Below are 25747 nucleotides of genomic sequence, written 5' to 3' on the forward strand. Positions count from 1 at the left end.
ATAACGTAACAATAAATCTGGGTAATTGTAGATACATGCACCACATAAAGCGAATGCTTCAGAAGGCCCTTTTGTAGTTAACAGAAAGCAAGGTAATGCTCAAGAAATTAAGTCAGCGGAAGTTAATATAAGGAATCATGTAGTGTTGGGCTTTTCATCCATGGTTTCTGGCTACAATAACTTTGCTTTGTACTAAAGATCTAGAAAACAAAGCTAAAGAAAGGCCGAGTGCTGAGATAAAGCTTTACTCACAATCCCAGTGATCACAATGGGATCTTCACTCCAGGCCAAGTCTCTGTGTTTCTGTCTGTTTGAGATATCCTAGCTACAACTGCATATACCATGGGTGGACCTCATTACACACACACACACACACACACACACACACACAGAATAAATATTTGTAGATGCTGCAAATCATAAAAATGTATGTGCATATTCCTGTTAGGTAGAACCATTCTGGCCATTCTCCTTTAACCTCTGTCATCAATAAGTCATTTCCACCTGCAGAACTGCTGCTCACGGGATGTTTTTTGCTTTTTTCGCACCATTTTGTGTAAATTCCAGAAACTGTTGCGTGTGAAAATCTCAGGAGATCAGCAGTTTCTGAAATGCTAAAAAAAAAACAAAAAAAAAAAACAGCCTGTCTGGCACCAAGAACTATGCCATGGTCAAAATTGGATTGGCTGATTAGATAATTGCATGAATGACCAGGTGTACAGGTGTACCTAATAAAGTGGCTGGTATAGGTGTATAAATTCCATTAATTTTTATTCCATATATACACATACATATATATCATTGCTCTTTGCATATATATCAATAATTGGAGGGTACTGGGTCTGGTGTGAGCTTTATATTTTTAAATACTGGTAAACATCAAAATTAAAGTGTATACAAATAAAGTAAAAAATGCTGGCACTTAGGAATATTTAAAGATTTAAGACACTGTACATTTTTAGACAACTTTAGATTTTTTAAGCACCTGTATTAAAGGATTTACATTCTACACTGTCATATTTAAAAAAGCAGTCAGAGCAGTTTGGAGCAGTTTGGAGCAGTCACCACTGTAGTGTGAAATCTATTGTGCATGTCTTGCATCTTTACTGTTGGGATTCTCCACACAGGACAGCACAGATGGCCGACGGCACCATCTGAAACACTCTGGGATCATATCTGATCATTCAGAAGTGAAGTGAGTCTGTGTCTTCAACAGCTGGTGAAGAGCCAGAATGCCAACTAGGCCATTTAAAGAGCTGCAGAGTCCTCATTGAAACTTTTAAGTCCTTCACAGCATGACAGAAAGACAATTAGTGATCAAAGTGAATAAACATAAACTGAAACTGTAGACTGCACATAAACCAAATAAGACATTGTTAATGGGATGTGTTATTGTTGTGGCATGCTAAGGAAGGTCTTTGCTGCTTAGACTGGTTTGAATTGATTGATAGACAGAGAAAGATAGATAGATAGAGAGACAGAGAGAGACAGAGAGAGAAAGAGCGAATACCCAGTGTGAATTGATAAAAACAGCAGGTGAGAAGGAATTCAGAATCAAATCACCATGGTAACTGACTGCAGGAAGACAAGAAGACAAAGACTATACCACCACTGCCCAGACAAGCGACACACATATACATACACCCACACCCACACACACACACACACACACATAGGGTGAGGTCCTGGTGACTTTCCTCTTAACAGCTCAGGCTTAAATACAACTTTGGTCTTGTTCCTGCCAACATGTTTACTTAAATTCCATGACACCTGTGTTGACAAGGTGAGAACTCATCAAGAAAGTTCCATATAAAATATTGGCTGTATAACAGTGGTATTTATTGCAAACACTGGCATATGTCACTACATTATTTTGCTGGAAGCTCTTGGCATTTTTTTGCACATGCACAAGAAGGTATCCCGGTGTTGGTCACTACCAGGTATTTGGGATTCAGAGAACCACACAGCCCTGATGTTTGAAGCTGATCATCACAATGTTGTCTGAGCAAACCAACATGTGGTGCTGTCTCAGATCCGATAAGAAAACGGCTGAAGGCCAAATGTGGCATCATACCTGTGCTCCCCATCCTGTAAGGGAAATGTCCCCAAGCAGACCCCTTTCATTAGAAAAGCCTTGCATCTTCAGCATGATAGAGTTCCCTCTTACAGAGACAAGGACATGTTTCCATTTGTGGCATTTCATTCCATGGGCCCAATTCTGAAAAACCTTGAGGAACTCACCAGCCACTGTTTATCCGAGAGCTTGAAGTGGAGAGGGTGAGCAGCTTTAAATATTTGGGGGTCCATATCAGCGAGGACCTCACCTGGACACTCAACACCACCCAGCTGGTTAAGAAAGCACAACAGCGGCTGTACTTCCTAAGGAGGCTGAGGGAGTTTGGCATGTCACCTAAGATCCTCAACAACTTCTACAGCTGTGTTGTTGAGAGCGTCTTGACCAGCTGCATCACTGTGTGGTATGGCAGCACTACAATGAGGGATCGCAAACGTCTGCAGAGAGTGGTGAAGACTGCTGAGAAGATCATCAGGACTCCACTGCCCTCTCTGCAGACTATTTACCACCGCAGAGTCCACAGAAGAGCTGCCTCCATCCTTAAGGACCCAACCCACCCACAATACGGACTGTTCGCACTCCTACCCTCAGGACGGAGGTACAGGAGTGTGAAATGCAGGACTTCCAGACTAAGGAACTCCTTCTTCCCCTCAGCCATTAGACTTTTAAACGGGTAGCCAGTGGACACAGACTAGTCTCACATATCTCATAGAATAGGTGGACTGAACTGCTACAGCTCAATTTGCACATTTGTAAATGTTACTGCTGCTATTGTTATTGTGTAGATGCACTCGATTTGCTACAGGCTACTGTACTATTGTTTTTGTATTTGTTATTGTTATTGTTTTGTACATAAGTCAATATTGCACATAGAGATATACTTCATATTACTGCTACATATGAACACATTACTGCTACTACATGTACTGTACTATTGTTTTGCACAAGTCAATATTGCACACTCACACATACAGATGTACATAGTCTATATTTCAATATAAATAATCTATATTTCTACTTCTGCAACATAGCTACACTTTATTATGTTTGTATGTATGTGTATGTCTGTTTTTATTTTTATTTTTTTTACACAGTTTGTACTTGTCTTGGCATTCAATGTGGACAGCAAAGAAAGAATTTCATTGTACAGGGAAACTTGGTTTTCCTCACTGTGCACATGACAATAAACGCTTTGAATCTTGAATCTTGAAGTACCACTGGGGCTGGTGTTATCATCCTAGCATCCTCACCAAAGCCTCTACCACATATAGCAGCCTGGCTGGCTCTGAGTGGCAGGCATAATTAAGTGTATCTGCCACACGTTGGGGTCACAGGAAGGCTAGCATTCTCAGTGCTTGAGAAATTATGTGGCCTGCTTACTGTGTCATACATCACTTTGTGACTTTTTGGAAGGCCTTGGCATGCATGTGGGGATTTACCATGGTTAGGAGGGGTGAAATACAACAAGTGTTCACTGCAGTTTTAAAATGCTTTATTAGACTTCTGGGAAATCACTGGGTTATTCAGGGTCCACTTACACTCAATAAGCCTGTGGCTGAACAAGACAGTTATGTAACATTTCAGCAAATGCCATCTGTGTCCATATCCCTTAGTGACACTATACACCAGGGACACATGAAGTCATTTTACACTGAGGGTGCCAGAATTTTAAAGAGCATACAGTACATGTGACATGCACTATCCATGTACTGCATATGATGATGATGATGTTGCTTATTATTATTATTATTATTATTATTATTATCCCACCACTGCTCGATTGGATCATCTCTCAGGGTACAAGGAAGGCATGCATCAAGGCTCTCCTCTGTTCTGGCACCTAGGTGGTGGAATGAACTTGCCCTAAATGTCTGAACAGCTATAACTGGTTGTCTTTAAACAATGATTAAAGATCTATCTCTTCATGAATTATTTAAATTAGTACTTTGTTATCTAAAAAATTGTGTTGTCTTATGTGTTTTTCACACTATACTACCTCCCCATCAGGGTTTAAACTGATAGTACTCTTAATAGATCTCTTAGTGAACCAGTATGAGGATGTATTTTAAAGCACTTCTGTAAGTCACTCTGGATAAGGGCATCTGCCAAATTAATATAAAATTGCACTTAAAGGAATCCTGAAAGTCAGAATGGTGTAGCAGCCCCAATTCCCACATCCTGTATAGCTGTACATTACACAGTTTAATTGCTACTATTGCCACAAACCAACAGAGTGATACAGAATAGCAAATCTTTGTAGACCTTTTTAATTTGTCCCTGTCCGATCTGAATGGGACTCTAAATGAGTACTTTTGTTAAAGAAAGGCACACTAAGCCTATAGATCGAAGACTCATAGAAAGTGCTAGTATTAGCTATAAAACATAAATATGAGGTTTACACCAAGTGCCTAATTAGGGTGATAAAGAATTTCCCTTTTCTGATTAGATTACTTCCAGACTGTTCCGATGAAATGATTGTTCCATCTCTAGCATTTCTCAATTCATTGAACATTTAATTTTGAACATGTCTCAGCTCAATTGCAACTACTCCTTTGATAGATTTTTTTAAATTTTAGAGGATTTAAAACGTTTAAACATGTTTAAGTGCTCTCTTGGGGTATAAAGTGCTTCTGAGTGTGATTAATGGCAGGTGATTCTGACTGGTGAAATCAGGTAGCATTGGGTAGGATTGTGGATACACATGTTAAAGCTGACCTGGCAATGATGTGCTTTAGATACCAGATACCCCTGAGAGAAAGGAGAGGGATTAGGAGGTGTTGTTTCTCTAATCTCTGATCAGAGGGAGCCGGGTGACTGGGTGAGGCGAGGGATCAAGTGACCTTGCAGAACTAAAGGGATTAGTGCACAGTGAAGGCTAGAATGGTTTGATGTTGACACTTCTCTCTCTCTCTCTCTCTCTCTCTCTCACAGTAACAGAGAGGCAGAACCATCAGGGGTGCTTGTTCTGGAACAATATGGCACTTTAAGTGTCAATGTGACTTTTTTCTCTGTTTATTATAGACAGCAGGGAACATGACACCAGGCCTCAGATTCTTATGACAACAGAGTGAGGGTCTTTTTGATATGGAGGATCACACTGGTCTGAGCCAATAGCTACACTATTTAAACCATGTACCATAACTAACGGGCGCACGGTGGCACAGTGGATAGCTTTGCTGCACCACAGCTCCAGGGTCTCTGGTTTTAATCCTGAGCTCAGGTTACTGTCTGTGCACGTTTCACATGTTCTCCCCAGATCTGTGAGGGTTTCTTTCTGGACCACTACAGAATACAAGATATTCTGTAATTAAAATCTGACAGGATAAAAATATTATCAGTTCAGCTTTGAGCAAACACAAAGCTGTGATCAAACACTAAACTGTGATTGATACAAACATTGAGAAAGATATTGATTGTTGGTTTTAGGGGAGTGTTGAGGGAGGAAGTGAAGACACTCAGGATAGAGGTAATATAGTGAATCTCATACTTCTGTATACTTCTTAAATGAAGTCTAATATTTGATAGATTTCTGTGACTTACAAATCATCACAAGATTACTTGCACTTTTTTAAGAGTTAAAGTTGTGAACTACACATAGTGAGTTTTTAAATTTTTAACGCCAGCCCAGTTTTTATTCTAGCAAGTTTTAAATCTGGTTTTATTATTTCCCAAGGACCTTTAGGGCTAGGAAATTTAAAATTAGATGGCTGCTGCGGGCGTTACAGACTCTGCATGCAGATTTAGGTTGAGAGGTCAATCATATACAGAAATATGAGCAAAGTCTACTTTGAGAGAGAGAGCAAGAGAGAGAGAGAGAGTATGGGGTATAAGGGGTATGTGTCTGTGTGTATGAATGATCACTTTTAATATGATGGATTTCACATAAATCAAATAACGCATTCAAACACATCAAACACACTTCAATTTTTATAACTCTTAGTTAGCCAATTACTTAGTTACATAGACACACACACGCACAACTACTAGTACGCAAGCAGTAAGGTCATGCTGAGATGTGAGTACAAAAAGATTCGATCCCAGCAAAAACAAACAGAAGTTCTCGTCCAAGCATCTCCAACAGACTGTTTGTCTTTCTGTCTCTGAGACTCTCTGCATGATGCCTAACATATACTTTCATGTGGCTATATTTAGTAATCTGTCATTTGCATTAACATCGGCACTAGTTCTGTAATTAGAAAACTGATGCTTCAGACTGGAAGTGTGTGTGTGTGTGTGTGTGTGTGGTTTGACAGAGATTTTGGCAGCGAATGCAGGAAGCCCAGACTTTGATCTATTTCGCACTCCTCAGTCCTGCCCAATTACTCTCTACCTGTTTCATTCTGCTCCAGTTTTCTTCTCCTTTATTCCAACCTCCTCCTTTGACACAAGCATCATATGGCAAATGAGACAATCCAGAAATAAGCAGTGGGGACACACACACACACACACACACTCACACACAAACACTCACACAAACTCTAATGTGTTTTGAGCACTGCAATAGAAAAAAAGGTCTGTGCTTATTTAATCACACACTGTAGTGTGTAGGTTGCATGCACATGGTTATACACACCAGAGACATCACCAGTGCTTTTCCAGCAAATTGACTGTATACACAAAGACTTATACACACAAACTACTGATGCAGGACTATGCTCGTAGGGACCCACACACACACCTATCGTTTATCACGCATATGACTCAAGGCACTTTGCCAGAAAGTGAGCAAAAATGTGAACAAGAAGGCGCAGAGGAACACAATTCAACACAACAGCAAATATTTCAATATTGTGAGCTCTAAGACATTATGATCTGTCTGTTCCTTCTGATAAGCAGAGGAGATATGAGGAGGTGTGTGTGCATGTGTGTGTGTGCAATGAGGTTACCATCTAGGGCCAGAGAAACCTTGCCAGCACAGGGTAACCATGGCAATGCATATTGTCTATTTCTGCATTTCAGGGAAGACAAACAGTTTGTACAATCATGTCTATAGGTTTGTGTTATTATCCAGAAGCACAATTAGCAGCACATAGCATGTAGAAAGAATTTAAATTTGTGTAATCATGCCATAAACTGCTCAAAGTGTTCTTTGTACTCAATTTTTTGTATTAATTTTTTATGTATTACTCCTTGATTTTCTGTCTATGCATTTATTGTTCATGTACTTAACATGCTCTCATACTGACCAGCTCTAGTATCTAATATTTTAGATTATGGAATTATATGGTGGAAAGTTACACAACCCACCCTACCCAATTCTTTACATTTTATTAATAATATTAATATAAATTCATAACAACAACAACAACAACAATAATAATAATAATAATAATAATAATAATAATAATAATAATAAATGTTTCATAAAGTGAATAGAGAGGAATATTAACTCTAATAAATATTTAAAAAATATTCCAATACTAAAATTTCGGCACTGTGCTCTGAGTGTCCTGCACACCCATCACGAGCTCAGTATCAGCTCCAGGCTCGTGGCTAATGAGCTGCTCAATGTATATGTGCACAAATACAGAGTTGATGAGTGACAGCAGAGTGCACAATGCAAATTTAAACAGGAGAAGAAAGGAACAGATAAACTAAAAGAAAGTAAAAATATAATGATAGACAGATTTTCAGTTATATTTGTTTGTTTCTGCCATCTTGATTATCTACTAGGTATGTGTAATTCACATCAAAATCCAGGATGCATTCCAAAACAGATTTAAGTCTGAGGGCTCAGGACGTCATTACTTGTGAGACATATTTTAGTCAGATGTTATAGAAGTGTAAATGCATCCATCTCTCCAAGCCACAATCAACAACCAAAACCCCACACAATGCATTATGTGATAAAGTTGGTGCCTACAGGGAAATTAAAAACACGACATAAAATCATATTTTCGAAACAGCAACCATCATTTACATAAAACAATTGGCAAAGAGGAACAATGCAGAAAATTGGTTGTCATAGATAGATAGATAGATAGATAGATAGTCAGACAAACAGATAAATGGAAAGATAGAGATAGATAGAGCTGACAGGTGGAAAGGTATTGTGCTAGGGAAAGAGAAAAAAGGGAATGAGAGAAAGATGTGGGTGTTCTCCATGTAACCATCAGAAAGAAGCTCACTGCTGCATAATTACACTAAATACTGTCTCCATGTTACACAACTGTGCTGTGCTAACTCCTTATTCCACTCTTCTAATAATGACAGAACGAACAGGATCAAAAGCCTGAGGAACAGATAAGGCTACTGAATTTCCTGAGCAGACAGAAACACAAGTTATTGAACATCTTCTTCACTGAAAGTGCACTACAATATCAGACGCCGATCCACGATGTTTGCAAACTAGCATCTGTTTCATCCATAGTGTGCTGGTGGAAACTCTGTGTTAAGACTCTATGCTAGTGAGAATCTGACAATTTATCAATTCAGATCCGAGGACTGCCAAAGATTTTTTCAGTTCAAATCCGAGGACTGCCAAAGATTTTTTCAGTTCAAATCCGAGGACTGCCAAAGTGTCTTTCAAATGATTAAATGTGAAATAAAAGTGTTTGAAGGTATCTTGCACTTCACTATTGCTATAGAATCCACAACATCATGGACAGAGCTGAACAAATCATAAATTCATTAGCTATTCCACACGGCAAGTAAAACCTCCAGTACTCTGCCCAGTTCCATAATTTAGTTGCCCTGAAACCTAACTGACAAAAGTGGTTAAAAGTGGTAGCAAACATAATGTAATAACATAGTTAGTTAGCTGGTTAAATTGAGAAATCCTGTATATTGTTCATCATCCTCTTCTAACAAAGTTCCTTATGTAGCACATCTTGTGTGCAGCCACAACAAAAAAGTCAGCGATTTGATCTAAATACTGTATGTTTAACCATAAATTGACCTACTTTGAGCAGGACAGTTACTGTATATGACACCTTTATGTTGGATCCAAAGCACATACCGAAATTAACTGCCTGTGATGAATGCTACATTCAAGGCGAATTTGCAGCTCGTAATTCCCTGTTCCTGCAATTTCAACTGAGGGTAGTCTTCTCAACCAGTTCCATCCCTGTTTTATGCAGTGGCTTCAAATCAACATGGCCGTGCACACTGTGAACAGTATAAAGTGCCCCTTCTCTACTTTTAATTAGTGTATAGCAGAATTGACTTCAGATCAATTAATATACAGGCACAGTACCTGGTTAGATCTATAACATTGGCCATGCTAATTGTGGTTTTGAGAAGGTAATCATCAACATTAGAGTTATCACTAATGTTAGCCAGCTAGCTTGTTGCTAATGCTACTTGCTATTGTCCACTGGCTAGCTTGTTGCTAAGCTACTCGCTATTGTCCGCTGTTGTTGCTGTGCTGCAATTTCAGTCCAAAATGTTGCATAAATATTTAAAGTTCACTGTAGTAGAACAATACCAATAGCCACTCAGGCTTGTAACTGTGAAAGTGTGCTTAAAGTAGCATTTTATGAGCTTTATGTGCTCTGAGAGAGAAAATAAAAGAAACACTTTCATGGAGGCATCCATGTTTTTTTTTTTTTAACCACTTTGCATGTCGAATGTGTTGAAGTGGGAAATGATGTTATTATAACTTGCAAATTGCCCCTTGCAAGGCACCATGAACGCAGTTTCACACTTAGTACCACAATTCTTTCTACAGTAGTTTCTACACTTCCAGCTTTCAAGTTTGTTTCCACGATCTAAAAAGTGTTTCCCTTCCTACTGGATCTTCTCACATTCCCTACCTACCATTCTAAAAAACAGGTGACCCCACCTTACTCCACCCCTACTCTCGCCACCTAGTACATTTACTAATACAGCAAATTAGTAAATAATAATAAAAAATAATAATTTGAAATTAAGTGCATTCATATTAACAAATCGTTATAGCAAAGCACAACATGACATTATATATTTCCTCTTTTTTATAGAAACATGATTTTAACACAAAATGTCAAAAGCAAAAAACATTCTGAAAAGATCATCCATGCAATCTAATTAATTTGCCTAATAAACAGCGTTCTATCTCCATCCGGATCACACCTCAGCTATAGTTCAGCAGGCAGTGAGATTTGGAAACAGTAGCTCACACTATAGTTACAGGTGCGTCACGATAATGTTGGACATGTTTGTGGCCACTTTAGTCACTTCCTGTCTCCCCACCCTGTCGTCAGTCTCACTGAAGTATCCTTCACTGCTTTTTCCTTTCTCTATCCACCTCTTACAAGCCTCCTCCACCTACACACACTCACTAATACATCTTACACAGTGGCTGCTTTATTGTGACAGCAGTCTCTGTGGTGATAGTACTCCATCACCACCTTCATAAAGATCCAGTTTGTTAATTACTAACATAAACACTCAAGGACCAATCCAACCAGAGAACATTTTCCTTCCCTTTACATGTAATATTATTCCAGAAAACCCAGGGACTGAATCTATCCTTTGGTGATATTATACAAGGTCTCGTAATGCAGTTGGGTGAAAATACAAGAGGACTGTTCTTTTTCTGACCACACACATGGTAGAGAGAGAGACTGAGTGAGAGAGGTGTACCCAGAATGCAGCCTTCTGAAACATTTGTCTTTTTAGTAATTACAAACATCCTCCACTGAGCCACTTCAGAATGAAACAGGTGAATAGACCTCTTTGTACCTTGCTTTTTATGACGAAAGGTTGACATAATTAACTTGAAATTAATGTTCATATATTCCCTTTAATATAGAACCTATGATCTTTTAATTAGAGTAACCCATTTTTTCTATCTCCTCTAACCAATTAACCAGTGCTATAATTGGATGTATTCATACACACACACACACGTGTGTGTGTGTGTGTGTGTGTGTGTGTGTGTGTAAAACAAGAAGATGTTAGTCCTGACCGGAGCACTGGATGACTGAAAACAGGCACAGCAGTGTTACCATTTCAGATAATCAGATCTCATTAATCACCACTACACTCTGCCAGGCTGGGTGTATGTGAGGTTGTGTGTTTGTGTGTGAAACAGGTGTCCAGTTCCTCTTTGGCTAACCCTGGGTGACCAATTCATTATTTACTTAGACCAATTTTCATGACGATTCATTAGACAAAGTGCCACATGGATCTAAATCTAGGACATTTAAACAGGTGGTAAATAAATATATTGAGGTTTTTTTTTTTCATAGAAAATGCTATGAAGGTCTGGGTGGCATTACAGGAGAGGTGGACAGGCTAACAAACACACACACACACACACACACACACAATCTAACTTTCTTTCTAATGTACTACTTTGACACATAAAGTGTTTTATATCAGAAATAACATAAAAACCCTCTACAATGGAATTGACTCACAATAGGGCATTTAAGGGAGCACTCAGCCAAAACTACATCATCATTAACGACTTTCTGCAGCAAACTTGTAGGAGACTGGGGAGAGAGAGAGAGGATAGAGAGAGAGAGAGAGAGAGAGGGGAAAGAGGTCTGGAGAGATGCAATAGAAAAGTTCTTCAGAGAGAACTACACAAAAACAAGTCACATACTCTTAGGAAAAAAGGGTCCCTTAAGGGTACAAGCTAAAAAAATGTACTAAACTGTACCTTTTCTTGTTGCAGTGAGGAGACCTGGGATCATGGATATAGTGAACCTTTAAAAATGATTTAAGATACATAATTGGGCCATAAGGGTCATGGCTGTACATGGAATAAAATGGTTCGTTGGCTCAACAGCCATTATGTATAAATATAAATAGATTAAACTCAAAAACATACATTTTTCTAATATTTTTAGCTTTACTTAACATGCATTAGCGTATGCAACATAAAAATATCAATTACAAGGTGAACTTAAGAGTATGCATAAAGTGAAGGAAAAAACATGAGTCATGTAAAGTACAGTTACAGTTCAGTTAAGGTTAAGAAAACCTAACCTAAAATTTCATGTACGACTGTGAGCGATGTGATATCCAGTGAAACACTTGGAGCCATTTTCTGAAGCGCAGCGTGGTGAAGACGATGAAAACATTTTCAGGTAAGGTGTCTTTAAATAAACAAAGTAAAATATTAAAGTTTTACTTTTTAACATCAGTTAACATTTGTTTATTGCATTAGTGGTCATGGAGGTACTCTTAACCTGAATTGGAGCCATTTTCTGAAGCACAGTGTGGTGAAGACGATGAAACATTTGTCAGATAAGCTTTAAATAAACAAAGTAAAATATTAGAGTTTGCCTTTTTAACATCCATTGACACTCATTTACTGCATTTGTGGTCAAGGAGGTACTTTTTAAACTGAATTTTTTAATTGCTACAAATGTTGGTACTTCGTAAAAAAAAGTTCAGTACTGCGCAAAAGTATTAGGCACCCTATTTTTTTAGTAAAAACTTTGTTATAGATTTTTATTTTATGACTTCTACATTATTGATTCAGTACAAAAACATTTTAGATTTCCAAACATTAGTTTTCTAGCACAAAATTAAATGTTCCAGAAAAATGTTTGTACGTTAGTAAAGAAAGCAGCATATTATGTAAGAGACACTTTTCAAACAAAAATACATAATGAAGGCTGCTGGGTTTTGCTGCAAAAATAAGAAGCAAGTGTGAGTCAAAGTCTCCAGAAGAACTGTGGCTGCTTCTGCAAGGTTCTGCAAAACTTACAGCTCATTTCCTTATAAAGCTGCACAAATTGTACCTGAGACTACTATTTTTTTTAAAGCGAAGGATCGTCACACCAAATATTGCCTTTGTTTTATTTATTACTTTTTACTGCTCTTTATAGTATTTTTTAAAAATGTAGAAACATTTAATTTCATTATTTTTGAAACCATCTTTGCTCTACAGCATTTCTTTGCATGTGCCTAAGACTTTGGCACAGTACTGTACATGCATCGAGTAATGACTTATTTTTCTATTTTTTTTCAGTAGTATTGTAATTTCTGTCAAAAAAACAAAATGCTTCATTTTTGTACTAATTGTCTGAAAACATTTTGTAAACTTTTGTTGAATTAACTAATATTTTTTTCTTATTGATCTGTACTTATTGATCTGTAGTTTTTTTTTGTTTTGTTTTTTAACCATTGTATTGCAACCTCTGTCCAAAAATAAAGTAAAAATGCTTTATTTTGTGCTAATTGTTTGTGTTGTTTATTTTAATATATTGACTGTTCAGGAGCAGTGCAGTAAGCAGACCAGTTTTATTCAATACCTAGTTTCAACTCAATTAATTACCTTATGTTAATGTAAATGAGCTACATAAAAAGCTTATATGTTACTTTGAATTAGCTTGCAATTACTTGGTAGATTCTATTGCTGTTACAATTTTTTAAGTAAAAAATGTTGAGTGAACCCATATATTTATGTGTATATAACATGTTTTCTTGTTCATTTTACTTAAAATTACTTCAAGTTGAATTTACTTAAAAAGTGTGATGCAAAAATGGTGCATATATTTTTTAAGTCAATCCAACATTTTTTCAGTGTATCTTTAATTAATTTTTTTGAGTATAGCTTTAATGGTACACTAGATTTACTGTGCCAGGCAAAAGATACATACTAAAAGCACAGAAGACCTTCTCTTCTACATTTCCCTCTGAGAGTTCTTTGGATAGTTAAGCGTTCTTCACGTCCTAAGTGTTTTTTTTTTCCAGAGTGGATAGCTAGATAGTTTAAAAGAAAATACTATTATTTTACAGGCTCAAGCAGAAGCCTTTCACTAAAGTCTACCTCCTGCTTTTGCATATATCAATACAGAAACAAACAATTTGAACTATTAAAAAGGGAAGTTAGTTAATTTAATGAAACTTGAAATTTTGCTAGATTTGTATACAATTTGTGAGTAGCTATTTCACTGTTGTGGAATGATGGGTGTGTGGGTTTCCCAGCATCCTTTGCCAGAGAGGCTGATTTAGGTGTTGAATTATAGGGTTAAATCCAAGAAACTGGCCATTACTTAATATATTGATTATTACTTTTGTGATTTGTGAGAAAAGCTCTGCTAGTAGAGCTTAGGTCTGTAAAAAAAACAACATTTCAAAATTTTCAATCTTAAAAATTCAGTCAAAATTTCAATTTTAACATCAAATAAGCTGCTTCCAACCACTTTATCCTGGTCAACAGCTTTCCCGCGAACACTGGACATGAGGCAGGAATACACCCGAAATGGTACACATTTTTTCATGTCTAGGGGCAATTAAGAGTCAGCAATCCACCTGTCAGCATCCACCTGTCAACCTGGAGATAACCCACACTGATACAGGAGAACACGCGAAACTCCACACAGACAATAACCTGAGCTCAGGGCCCTGGAGCTGTGAGGCAGCAATGCTATTGTGACACTCAATTGTTGTTTCTTTTATTATCAAAAGATATTGCAATACATGCAAAATCTCAGATAAGTGGATTTTGATATAATTGATGAAGATATCAATATTAAATTGTCATAATTCCCAGCTCTAGTTATGAATTTGTCAGTGCTTTTAGAAATAAAACAAATACAGGATGTATTTGTGCAATCTGCTACCCAGCTCCCTTTACTAAATTTCACCGGGGGGGAGGGGCCTCATCTTTTGGCTTACAGAAAACCCCACAAATTTGTGGCATTCTGCTGACTAGAGTAAGTAGACCGAAACAAGACCGGATTTATCAAAATATGCCGAAAGAGAATAATTAGTGGTGTGTGAAAATGTGTTTAAATTAGACTACTTCATATGTACCTATACTCTTCTCCCAATAATTGAAGAAACATCATAATAATATTACTAATGATGATAAATAAAAATAGTGACAAACCCCTGAAGAGCCTGTTCAAATCAGACCACCGCTTGGATGAAAGATAAAAGTAGGCTCCTTATTTTTCCCCCTGTTGAGTGAACAGCCGACTCTTCTCTCGAGAATGAACAAAATGGCATAATCAGATGGCATCTCATGAATACGCTAACACAGAGGATGCTGAATGCATCTGGAGACGAACGCCTTTCATTGTGTCGGGGCGAGATAGTAAGACTCTCGCCTAAATCTCCTGATAAAGCCACTCAGGCCGTTACTCAGTGTGTAATGAAGACGACAAATCAGCACCATGGACAGAAGCACACTTTCATACCACAGAGAGGAAGAAACTGCACAGAAGTGAATGCAGCTCATGGGTTGTAGTTTGTGGATGTAGAATGAGGAGATAACAGTTAAACTAACAGATCAGAAGAGAAAAAAATCATGAGGAAAAGGACTGTAATGTTGTGGGTTAAGACAAAAGATCAATGTTGTGCCACAGTGCTTTGTAGTCATATTTAGAGACAGGGTCTGCCACACAGGCAACACTTTTAAGCTGGAAAAGACCTGCGATGCAGCTTTACTCTCTCAACCTAATTTTAACTATATATACAGTATATTTACATTTGCCATAGACACTACCATGTCAAAGATATGCATATACAGTACACACCAACAACCCCCCAAACACACACACACACACACAGAGCTTATGTAATTTGATTTTCTCCACATAAAAGGGGGTGTGATTAATGGGTGTGAGACAGCTTCAGTATCATGTGCTTTACACGGCCCTCCATGATCCAATAAAATGTGCAGTAATTGAGAGAAAGATAAATACTCATGAATATTAAAGTATATTCCATATCGTTAAAATCTGTCAGTAGTAGTTAAGGAAGTGACTGGACTCGTTTTTTTCTCCATTAGATCAGGGTCGGTGCTGTTAGCGTTACTGTACTACTCTTCCTGAGCTATTTGTGGAACATTGCTCTTAGGGCATGGGATTTTGCAAAAGGTTGAGTGATGCTACTCGGAACCTGCAGCTTCGCCAAACACAAGGCACGCGAACCACTTTGCGGATGTGACTCTGAGAAGCTTGGTGCTGTCCATGGTCGCTCTGTGAAGTGTGTCATGAGTGAGCACTAGGGCATCACACATAAACAAAAGACCCGATTACTATTCTAGTCACGGCACGCATGCAGTAAAAGAGGAGAGAGGATCCGATGCAGCCAGCAACAGCAGAACATACCCCTCCTACTCTCTCTCTCTTGCTTTCACTCTCTCATTCTCTCACTGCCTCACCTCCTCCTCCTCATCCCTCTATTCCTGTGTATGATCTGTCCATTAAAGCATGACTGCATGACTGATTGTGTGTGTACAGCATGTGACTGTTTGTATAGAGTATGAATGTGCATGCACTGCTTGCTGGAGTGTACGTAAATGCTTATGGTTTTGTGTGTGTGTATGTGTGTGTTTGTGTGTGTGTGTGTGTGAGAGAGAGAGATTCCACCACTCACCCTGGCTGTTTGCTCCCCCCTCTCCCTCCTCACACTCGGTGAGGTTGTTGAGCATCGTGGCTCTCAGCTTCTCCTCGTCTCCCTGGTCCCTAAAGTTCCCTCCAAACTGTCCCCCACTGGTGGAAAAATCACGCAATCCCACCCGAACACGGGGACAGAAGAGAGAGAAAGATGGACAGAGTCGTCTCCTGTCCTCCTTTCTTTCCCTGCTGGGGGTGAGAGGAAGAGCAGCACGGTAGGAAAAAAAGAGCACGCTTTTTCTCTCTACGCTGTTTCTCTTCTTGCCGTCGTCCCCCTTCTCTATCTCTCTCTCTGTTCCCTCTCTCTCTCTCTCTCTTCAGGAGGAGGAGGATATCGTAGAGAGCAAGAGCTGCAGGAGTTGGATGATGGAACACTCTCAGTCGCTCACCCGCTCACACATGCAAAGCTGGACATAGACATGTTCTTTCACGTTCACAGAGACTATGATCAGTGATCACTGTGATCAGTGGTCCCGAAGCTTTATGTGATTACTCCCTGGTATCTCCATAGTGTTCACTCTCCTCAGAAACTGAACGAGAGAGAGAGAGAGAGAGAGAGAGAGAGAGAGAGGATGGTGATTGGAGCATGAAAGAGGGAGGAGAGAGGTCTGGAGAGATGCAGTAGTTAGGTTCTTCATCTCTTTTCATCTGATATTTGTCAGAAGGTGATATGCATAGAACCTTACTCTCCTCTCTCTCTCTCTCTCTCTCTCTCTCTCTCTATTTCTCCCTCTGTTGATTGTTTACATGGCTGGTTAGTAACCAGCCCTTGCTCATACTGCTTTTCATGTTGTATTTTGCAGGTTTGTATTTGAAGATGTGATCACTATTCAGATGCAAAGGTAGGAGGAAGAATCAAAACTGTTCATTTGCATACATCAAATCATAATGTCCTGCAGCACCTACAAGAGACACAAGAACCACTGTAGAACCATACACTCTCTCTCTCTCTCTCTCTCTCTCTCTTGCCTCATTTCTGAATGTTTATGAAGACTTCAAATAGAAATGTCCAAATGCCAATTTAGGGAGGGCAAAGAGGTCATGTGTGTGAGTGTTTCTCTCTCTGTGTGTGTGTGTGTGTGTGTGTGTGTATGTATGTACACATGTAAGCATGTTTTTATATCTTGGTGGGGACTAAATGTTTTCACAAGGATAAGAATATCTGACAGTTTGATATTGTAATGACATTTGGCCAATCCCATGAGAAATTTTTCTTTCTTTCTTTCTTTCTTTCTTTCTTTCTTTTACAATGAAAAGTGTGTGTTTTAAATGCTCTATGTGTGTGTGTGTGTGTGTGTGTGTGTGTGTGTGTGTGTGAGAGAGAGACACAGAGAGAGAGAGAGAGAGAGAGAGAGAGAGAGAATGGCATTAGGGCTGAGAGTGAGGACATATCAACATAGAGGTTTTTTATTCTCATGAATCCAGCAATGTCATCACTGCTGCCGTGGCAACCAGAGTCATTAATCTGCTGTGCTCAGAAAATGACAGGTCTCCATATGAAGCATATTTAAACAAAAATTAACCATCTCTCTTCTCATAAACAGAAGAGTTCTTGTATATTTTGAGTATCTCTGGAGAAGTTTTTTTATGCCACAAAATAGTTAGCAAACTGCCATGAGAAGTAAATTATATATGAACTACACCTGGGGATGACAATAAGCATTTAAGACAATTTTTTGTAGATTAACCGCTAAAGACCTTAGATCTTGGTCAAAAAGTGGAGGCCTAGATATATCTACGATAGAGGATCATTTCACCATTTCAGTAGTGCTGTTTCAGTAGAGATGGTTCAGTAGGATTAGATCAGTACGATTGGTTCAGTAGGGTTAGTTCAGTAGTTTTAGTTCAGTAGCGTTAGTTCAGTAGTTTTAGTTCAGTAGTGTTAGTTCAGTAGTGTTGGTTCAGTAGGATTAGTTCAGTAGGGTTTGTTCATTTGGGTTAGTTCTGTAGTTTTAGTTCAGTTAGGTTAGTTCAATAGTGTTGGTTTAGTAGCTTTAGTTCAGTAGGGTTAGTTCAGTAGGGTTGGTTCAATAGGGTTGGTCAGCAGGGTTAGTTCAGTAGGATTCATTCAGTAGCTTTAGTTCAGCGGGGTTAGTTTAGTAGGGTTGGTTCAGTATGGTTAGTTGAGTAGCTTTAGTTCAGTAAGGTTAGTTTAGTAGGGTTGGTGAGCTGTTGCAGTAGTGTTGGTTCAGTAGTGTTGGTTTAGTAGGATTATTTCAATAGGGTTAGTTCAGTAACTCTAAAATTTTAGTAGGGTTGTTTCAGTAGGGTTGCTTCTTACACATTCCATTTACATGCTACAACCACACTGACACACACACACACACACACAAATTTAGTTTTATTGATGGAGTAGATACATATAAATTCCCAAACAGAGTGGATTAATGACCTGGATATGGTACTACTACTATTTTCAGACAGCTTTTTATATCTGAGTGTCATTTCATATCATAGCATGAGTGTGTTTTCTTTCGAGCAAGTTCAAAATCTTAAGTCACCCAAAGCCCAAGTTCAATTAACAAATGAATATGTACATGTCCAACAGACTTACAAGAGGACAAATTGTGATAACATAGTTGTTCAAACTAATGTGTGCAGCTAGCATTACATTTACAGTACAGCCCTCGCTGTTCTCTACAGTCATCTTTGCCCTATTATGTTATTGACAGTTAAAATGTTTAAGCATATTTAAGAGTCACATATATCAACCATATATCTCTTTCCTAGTTTTCCTTGACACACATCCATTGACAGTCCATTGTAGATTTTTTTTTTTTTTTTTTTACAATGTATGTCATGGGTGCTGCTGTGACAGTTTATAATCACAATAGCTTCCCATCATAATGAGTCAAACACTCAGAATTCTCAGTTTGTATGAAAACTTGCTGACTAGCTTGCTGGCTATCTGACATGTTCACAACCCATATTGTGCATGATGATCTGCTAGATGATATATGTACTGTTTTGATTGGCTGACAAATAATGCACTGGATTGTGGTCAGTCATATGATTTGGTTGATTTAGCTGCATTGAATGAAAATCACACTGGAATTTGATCAACATCCACTGTGATCTACTAAGCAGATAGTACAGCACACACTGCAGATTTAGTAGTATATGTCAGTGGGGAAGCAGAGTAAATCAGGCCTGAAATTACACAGAAAAGTACAGCAATACACAGTATGTCCTATTGTCGGAAAAGCTCCTGTTTTTTTAGTTTATTGTGTAGTTGGAAGTATCAAATGGCTGTAAAGTTTTTTTTAAAGTCTATGGCTACACATTTGGGATGACTACTATCCCCAAATATGTTTACTTAGAATATTGTGTACTTTCTCAGTTCTGAGATGGTGGAGAGTAAAGGAGCTGTCTTTAAAATACACTCACATACACATGAAGAGATAGAGATGTCTATAGTGAAGTAAAACCTGTCTCCATTCGTGTCTCACTTTCATAAACAATATATCTGACATGTCACTCAGGCCCACGTAGCCCAGACTGAGAACATGGCTATTTTTGGGGCTGGAGTGGTGTCTGGTGGAATCAGCAGAAGTGATGAGGGGAGAATTCATCTGAAAGGTTGTCAGTCCTTATTGTATATGTGCACAAACTCACACATGCAGCTACTTCTAATAAAAAACATGAATGATAGAATGCTACTGTTGTTACTATTGTTAGAAAAATATATAATAATAATAATAATAATAATAATAATAATAATAATAATAATAGTATGTGCCAAAATATACTTGAAAATACTGTATGTGTTGCTGGGGTATGATGATAATTCTGAAATGTTACAAACACAGAAACTTCCATTCAAATATCAGAGCTACAGTGCTACAGGAGCAGGAACTGTGCCAGAGGGTCACACTAACATTGGGTTGATGGCTAGAGCTGTCAAACACATGGCTGCTATCATGCCCTTGAGAAAAGCTCTTAACCCCACACTACTCTAGAAATGCTGCACCCCCTGCGGTTTCCCCCACACTCCAGCACAGGGGAAATGAGATACAGCGGGACACACTGACTGCAGGTGTTCAAAGGTAAATAAAGGAGTTGGATGTCATGATATAGTAGGAATGGGCTGGGTTATTATGGTCAAGACACTAGGGAATTCAACTTCAGTTTGTTTTGAGACACACATACATGCGAACTGCTACAAGCGATGAGAGAAGCCTGTCAGATGGAGGATGTCAGACTTTTACATGCTTCACTGAGTCAGTGTTTTTCAGTGTGTACAGTGTAATCCTATCCCCATGCAGGCACAACACACAATATAACATTCAATAGCATCACCTTAGTGCCAATATGCTTAACTAATAATTACTGTCTATAAGCTGACATGATGAATAAAATAACATTCCCAGCCAAGCCTCATCACTCAGCAGCTGACAATGAACATTAGCCCTGTGTCAGTTTGACTCCTTCCTTAATCTCAACTTCCAAGAACACACCACGGCATACAAACATGGCCACTATGGACTACAATACCCAGCACAACACTCAACCCGCACGTTCATCGCCCAATTTTTGATTACACACAACTGTTTGCAGTTACACTCTCATCCTATATAAACAGACCTTGGACTTTCAATCAGTGCGAAGTAACGCTCAGTGTTACCAGAACTCACCAAGCCTTTTATTCTCTGAGCACTGTCCTGGATTTTTGACTCCATGGTTTTTGTATTCTGGTCTCTGCTACGTTTACTGTTTGCTAATTGCCTGACCCCTTGCCTGTTTTTCGAGTTTGATCCTGTCTCATGTTTTGGTATTGTCTGCCTTGGTTATTAAACCGCTTGAGCATCCTTCTCAGTCTTTCTGTAGTGACACCCTGAAAGAAAGAATTGATTTGCATTCTTCCACAGGAGCACAGAGATTGCTGGAAACGAGTCTCTGACGGTGACATGTGAGACCGGCCAGTGTAAACAGCAGCCATATCGACCCGCTCAAGGATCCTCCTTAATGAGAAATGCTCCCTGATGGATAGATACTTTATTAATAGGTGAAGATTGATTTTCACTGAGGAGAGATGGTGCCATATGACCTCTCATTATTCGGGGGTATGCGGTGTGTGTAGTGCAGGGATTGTCATGCTTAAAATCTACACCTAACAAGTTAAACACATAACCATCCATTACTACTGAGGCAAGAATAAAATTAAGGAAACACAACCAAACCAGCTTAACAATATCGCAACAAAACTTGTTGCCTAAGACGGGTCATAAAACACAAATACAGTATCTAACATTTATACCTCAATTCTTGAATCTGATTGGTCAGTCTGTGTTGATTACTTTTCTATAACAGCAGCACGGACTGTAATGATAGCTGTAATTCAAATCACAGGTTATTATTAATGTGTTTTTATAGTAAAACTTATTCACAGAAAATTGTATGGTAGATGCGCCTCTTAATCTTAGTTTCAGATTAACAACATGTTATTTAACAAAAACATATATATATATATATATATATATATATATATATATATATATATATATATATATATATATATGTAAATAAAAAAAAGTCAAACTGTTGAATTATCGAAGTTTGCTGTAATTTTTTAAACATTTTGAAAGGAGTCTCCAGGATCAGCTTTTGAACCAGTCAGGGGTAAATTTTCTACCACAAGAAAAATCTACGGATGCAGGATGTTGCATTTTGCAGTTGCTTGATAACAAGCTGATTTTGTTGTCTTATTAAACTAAAAAGAAAGTGAGGAGATAACTATTTATAGTTGCTACAACGTAACAGCAACTAACTTGTCTCACAGTCATTGAATGTAACTATAAATGGATAAAAAAATATGGTGCATCATTCTTTAATATGTAAAACATTATAATAGTTGACCATTTGCTGGTATAAGAGGAATAAAACACTTCAGGAAATGTTGTTATTAAAAAGAATCAACTTGTTGATTTTTTTTTAACAGCAGCATGCCCCATCATGTTTTATTTCTTACATATTTAAAGGAATGCATAATAAAATATCACTGTATTGTATCTTAGCAACCCTCAATCAGATCTATAAAGGAGTGTGTGACAGCACTTAATTGTCCTGTCAGTTAGATTTCTTATGTGCCTTTATGCCACTGTAATAAATTGTGAATTTTTTTAAGTTGGATGTGAAAAAAACACCCTTAATTAAACCCTAAAGGGTAAATTGCATGTTTGAACATAGCTACCATACAATGAATGAAATGAAGTCTCTTATGATTGGTGAAATACAGTGGAACTGCACACACACATGAGCGTACTATGCTATGCTACGCCCTAATTAATTATACAGTCCAAAAGTATTGGAATGCCAAGATCAATCTTTTGTTTTTGCTATACAATGAAGACATTTGTGTTTGAGATCAAAAGATGGAACCTTTGAGATCAAAAGATGGCACCTTTTGTTGGAACCCACCCATTTTTCAAGTGTTCGAAAATATTGGAACATGTGACTGTCAGGTGTTGCCCAGGTGTGCCCTGTTACATTGAATGTTTAAACAATTAATAGCTCTGAATGTCTACTCTTGGTTTGAGCCCTGGGTTTCACCTGTGAAGAATGCATTTGTTGTTAAAAAGGATAAACCAACATCAAGACCAGAGAGCTATCTATGAGAGAAAAGCAAGCCATTTAGAGGCTGAGAAAAGAGGGAAAATTGATCAGAACTATTGCACAAGCATTGCACTAATAACCAGACATCAAACAGGTCAGCCAAGGAAAACAACAGCAGTTGATGACAGAAACATTGTAAGAGCTGTAAAGAAAAACCCAAAAACAAGAGTCAGTGATGTCACCGACAACTGCCACAGGATAGGTGGTAAAGTGTCACAATCCACTGTTCGAAGAAGACTTCGAGAGCAGAAATATAGAGGCCATACCACAAGATGTAAACCACTCATCAGCAGTAAGAATTTGAAGGCCAGATTGGAATTCACAAAGAAATACAGAGATGAGCCTCAAAATTTCTGGGACCAAGTTTAACCTCTACCAAAGTGATGGAAAGGCCAAAGTGTGGAGAAAGAAAGGATCTGTTCATGATCCAAAACACTGGTCAAGCACAGTGGAGGTAGTGTCATGGCTTGGGCTGGCATAGCTGCTTCTGGAACAGGCTCGCTAAGCTTTATTGATGATGTAACTCATGATGGTAGCAGCAGAATGAATACAGAAGTCTACAGAAACATTCTGTCTGCCAATTTACAGAGAAATGCATCCAAACCAATCGGGAGGAACTTCATCATGCAGCAAGACAATGACCCAAAACACACTGCCAACACAACAAAGGACTTCATCAGGGGAAAAAATTGGGAGGTTTTAGACTGGCCAAGTCAATCACCAGACCATAACCCAAATGAGCATGAATTTCATCTCCTGAAGAGAAAACTGAAGGGATAAACCCCCAAAACAAACAACAAGTGAAAGAAGTTGCAGTGCAAGCCTGGAAAAGCATCATAATAGAAGAATGCAGTTTGGTGATGTCAGTGGGTCACTGACTTCATGCAGTTATTGCAAGTAAAGATATGCAACCAAATATTAAGTGTTATTTGCTTAAAAAGACTATCTGTTCCAACACTTTTGCTCACCTAAAAATTGGGTTTTCTGTCACCAAAGATGCCATATTCTTAAAAAAAAGCAGTCACTGGCTATGTTTACATGCACATCAAATTCCGTTTAAGGTTTATATTCGGGTTTCAGCCATATTCAGAATATGATGTTTATACACCAATCAGCCATAACATTATGACCACCTGCCTAATATTGTGTTGGTCCCCCTTTTGCTGCCAAAACAGCCCTGACCCGTCGAGGCATGGACTCCACTAGATCCCTGAAGGTGTGCTGTGGTATCTGGCACAACGACGGTAACAGCAGCTCCTTTAAGTCCTGTAAGTTGCAAGGTGGGGCCTCCATGGATCAGACTTGATGGCCAGCACACCGCACAGATGTTCGATTGGATTGAGATCTGGGGAATTTGGAGGCCAAGTCAACACCTTGAACTCTTTGTCATGTTCCTCGAACCATTCCTGAACAATTTTTACAGTGTGGGAGGGCCCATTATCCTGCCGAAAGAGGTCGTTTCCATTAGGGAATACTGTTGCCATAAAGGGGTGTATCTGGTCTGCAACAATGTTTAGGTAGGTGGTACGTGTCAAAATAGCATCCACATGAATGCCAGGACCCATAGTTTCCCAGCAGAACATTGCCCAGAGCATCACACTGCCTCCGACAGCTCGCGTTCTTCCCATAGTGCATGCTGGTGGCATCTCTTCCCCCAGTAAACGATGCACACGCACCCGGCCTTCCACCTGATATAAAAGAAAATGTGATTAATTGGACCAGGCCACCGTCTTCCATTGCTCCGTGGTCCAGTTCTGATGCTCACCTGTCCATTGTAGGCACTTTTGGCAGTGGACAGACGTCAACATGGGCACTCTGACAGGTCTGTGCCTACACAGCCCCATACGCAGCAAGCTGGGATGCACTGTGTGTTCTGACAGCTTTCTATCATAGCCAGCTTTAACTTTTCAGCAATTTGTGCTACAATAGCTCTTCTGTGGGATCAGACCAGACGGACTAGCCTTCATTCCCCATGCGCATCAGTGAGCCTTGGGCGCCCATGACCCTGTCGCTAGTTCACCGTTTGTCCTTCCTTGGACCACTTTTGGTAGGTACTAACCACTGCATACCGGGAACACCCCACAAGAGCTGCCGTTTTAAAGATGCTCTGACCGAGTCATCTAGCCATCATAATTTGGCCGTTATCAAAGTCTCTCTAATCTTTATGCTTGCTCATTTTTCCTGTTTCCAACACATCAACTTCGAGAACCGACTGGTCACTTGCTGCCTAATATATCTCAACCCTTGACAGGTGCTATTGTAACAAGATAATCTTCACTTGTCAGTGGTCATAATGTTATGGCTGATCTGTGTATGTGTACAGGCATCAGGATATTCCTGTATACATTGCTGTTGTAAGTATGCATGAGTTGCCATTCCTAAATACCTAGCCTGCAGCTAAGCATCTGTTAGCAGTCCTTGCAGACTGAGTATGCGCATATATGTCCTCTCAGTGGATTTTCTGAATAAGGTGTTAACATGCAACAAATATCTTATTAAAACAGGCATATTCCAGGGGTGGGAATCGGAATTTGAGGAATCAGAATATTGTCTTAATTTGAATCGGGCAATCAGATTGCGGTGTTGACACGACTCAATATTAATTAGAATATTTTCAAATTCTGATTAATATTGGAATACTGATATGCATGTAAATCTAGCGATTGGTACTAGCCAGATGTCCCCAGAATGTCAGATATTAGTATTCTTTTGGGGACATCTGGTCCCAATAAAGATATAAGAACATATGCTCTCTTGCCCCTCAGCTACCAAC

The 25747-nt window shown here is 38.8% G+C and overlaps 1 protein-coding gene across 6 annotated transcripts in view; it reads right to left on the bottom strand.

The window, feature by feature from the left end:
* slc12a5a (solute carrier family 12 member 5a) overlaps positions 1 to 25747 on the bottom strand; it is a 153510-nt gene that overhangs the window by 78498 nt on the left and 49265 nt on the right. The window contains exon 1 of one of the 6 annotated variants that reach the window (XM_053228128.1): positions 16343 to 17315. The exons of 4 other annotated variants lie outside the window; for them this stretch is intronic. In XM_053228128.1, coding sequence (XP_053084103.1) covers positions 16343 to 16397 — 55 coding nt within the window. In that variant the 5' untranslated portion in view covers positions 16398 to 17315. Of the gene's footprint in view, positions 1 to 16342; positions 17316 to 25747 lie in introns of those variants that run through there. One more of the 6 variants, XM_053228132.1, reaches the window with a different exon arrangement.

Source organism: Pangasianodon hypophthalmus, chromosome 2 (genome assembly GCF_027358585.1).
Source record: "Pangasianodon hypophthalmus isolate fPanHyp1 chromosome 2, fPanHyp1.pri, whole genome shotgun sequence".
NCBI classification, from domain to species: Eukaryota; Metazoa; Chordata; class Actinopteri; order Siluriformes; family Pangasiidae; genus Pangasianodon; species Pangasianodon hypophthalmus.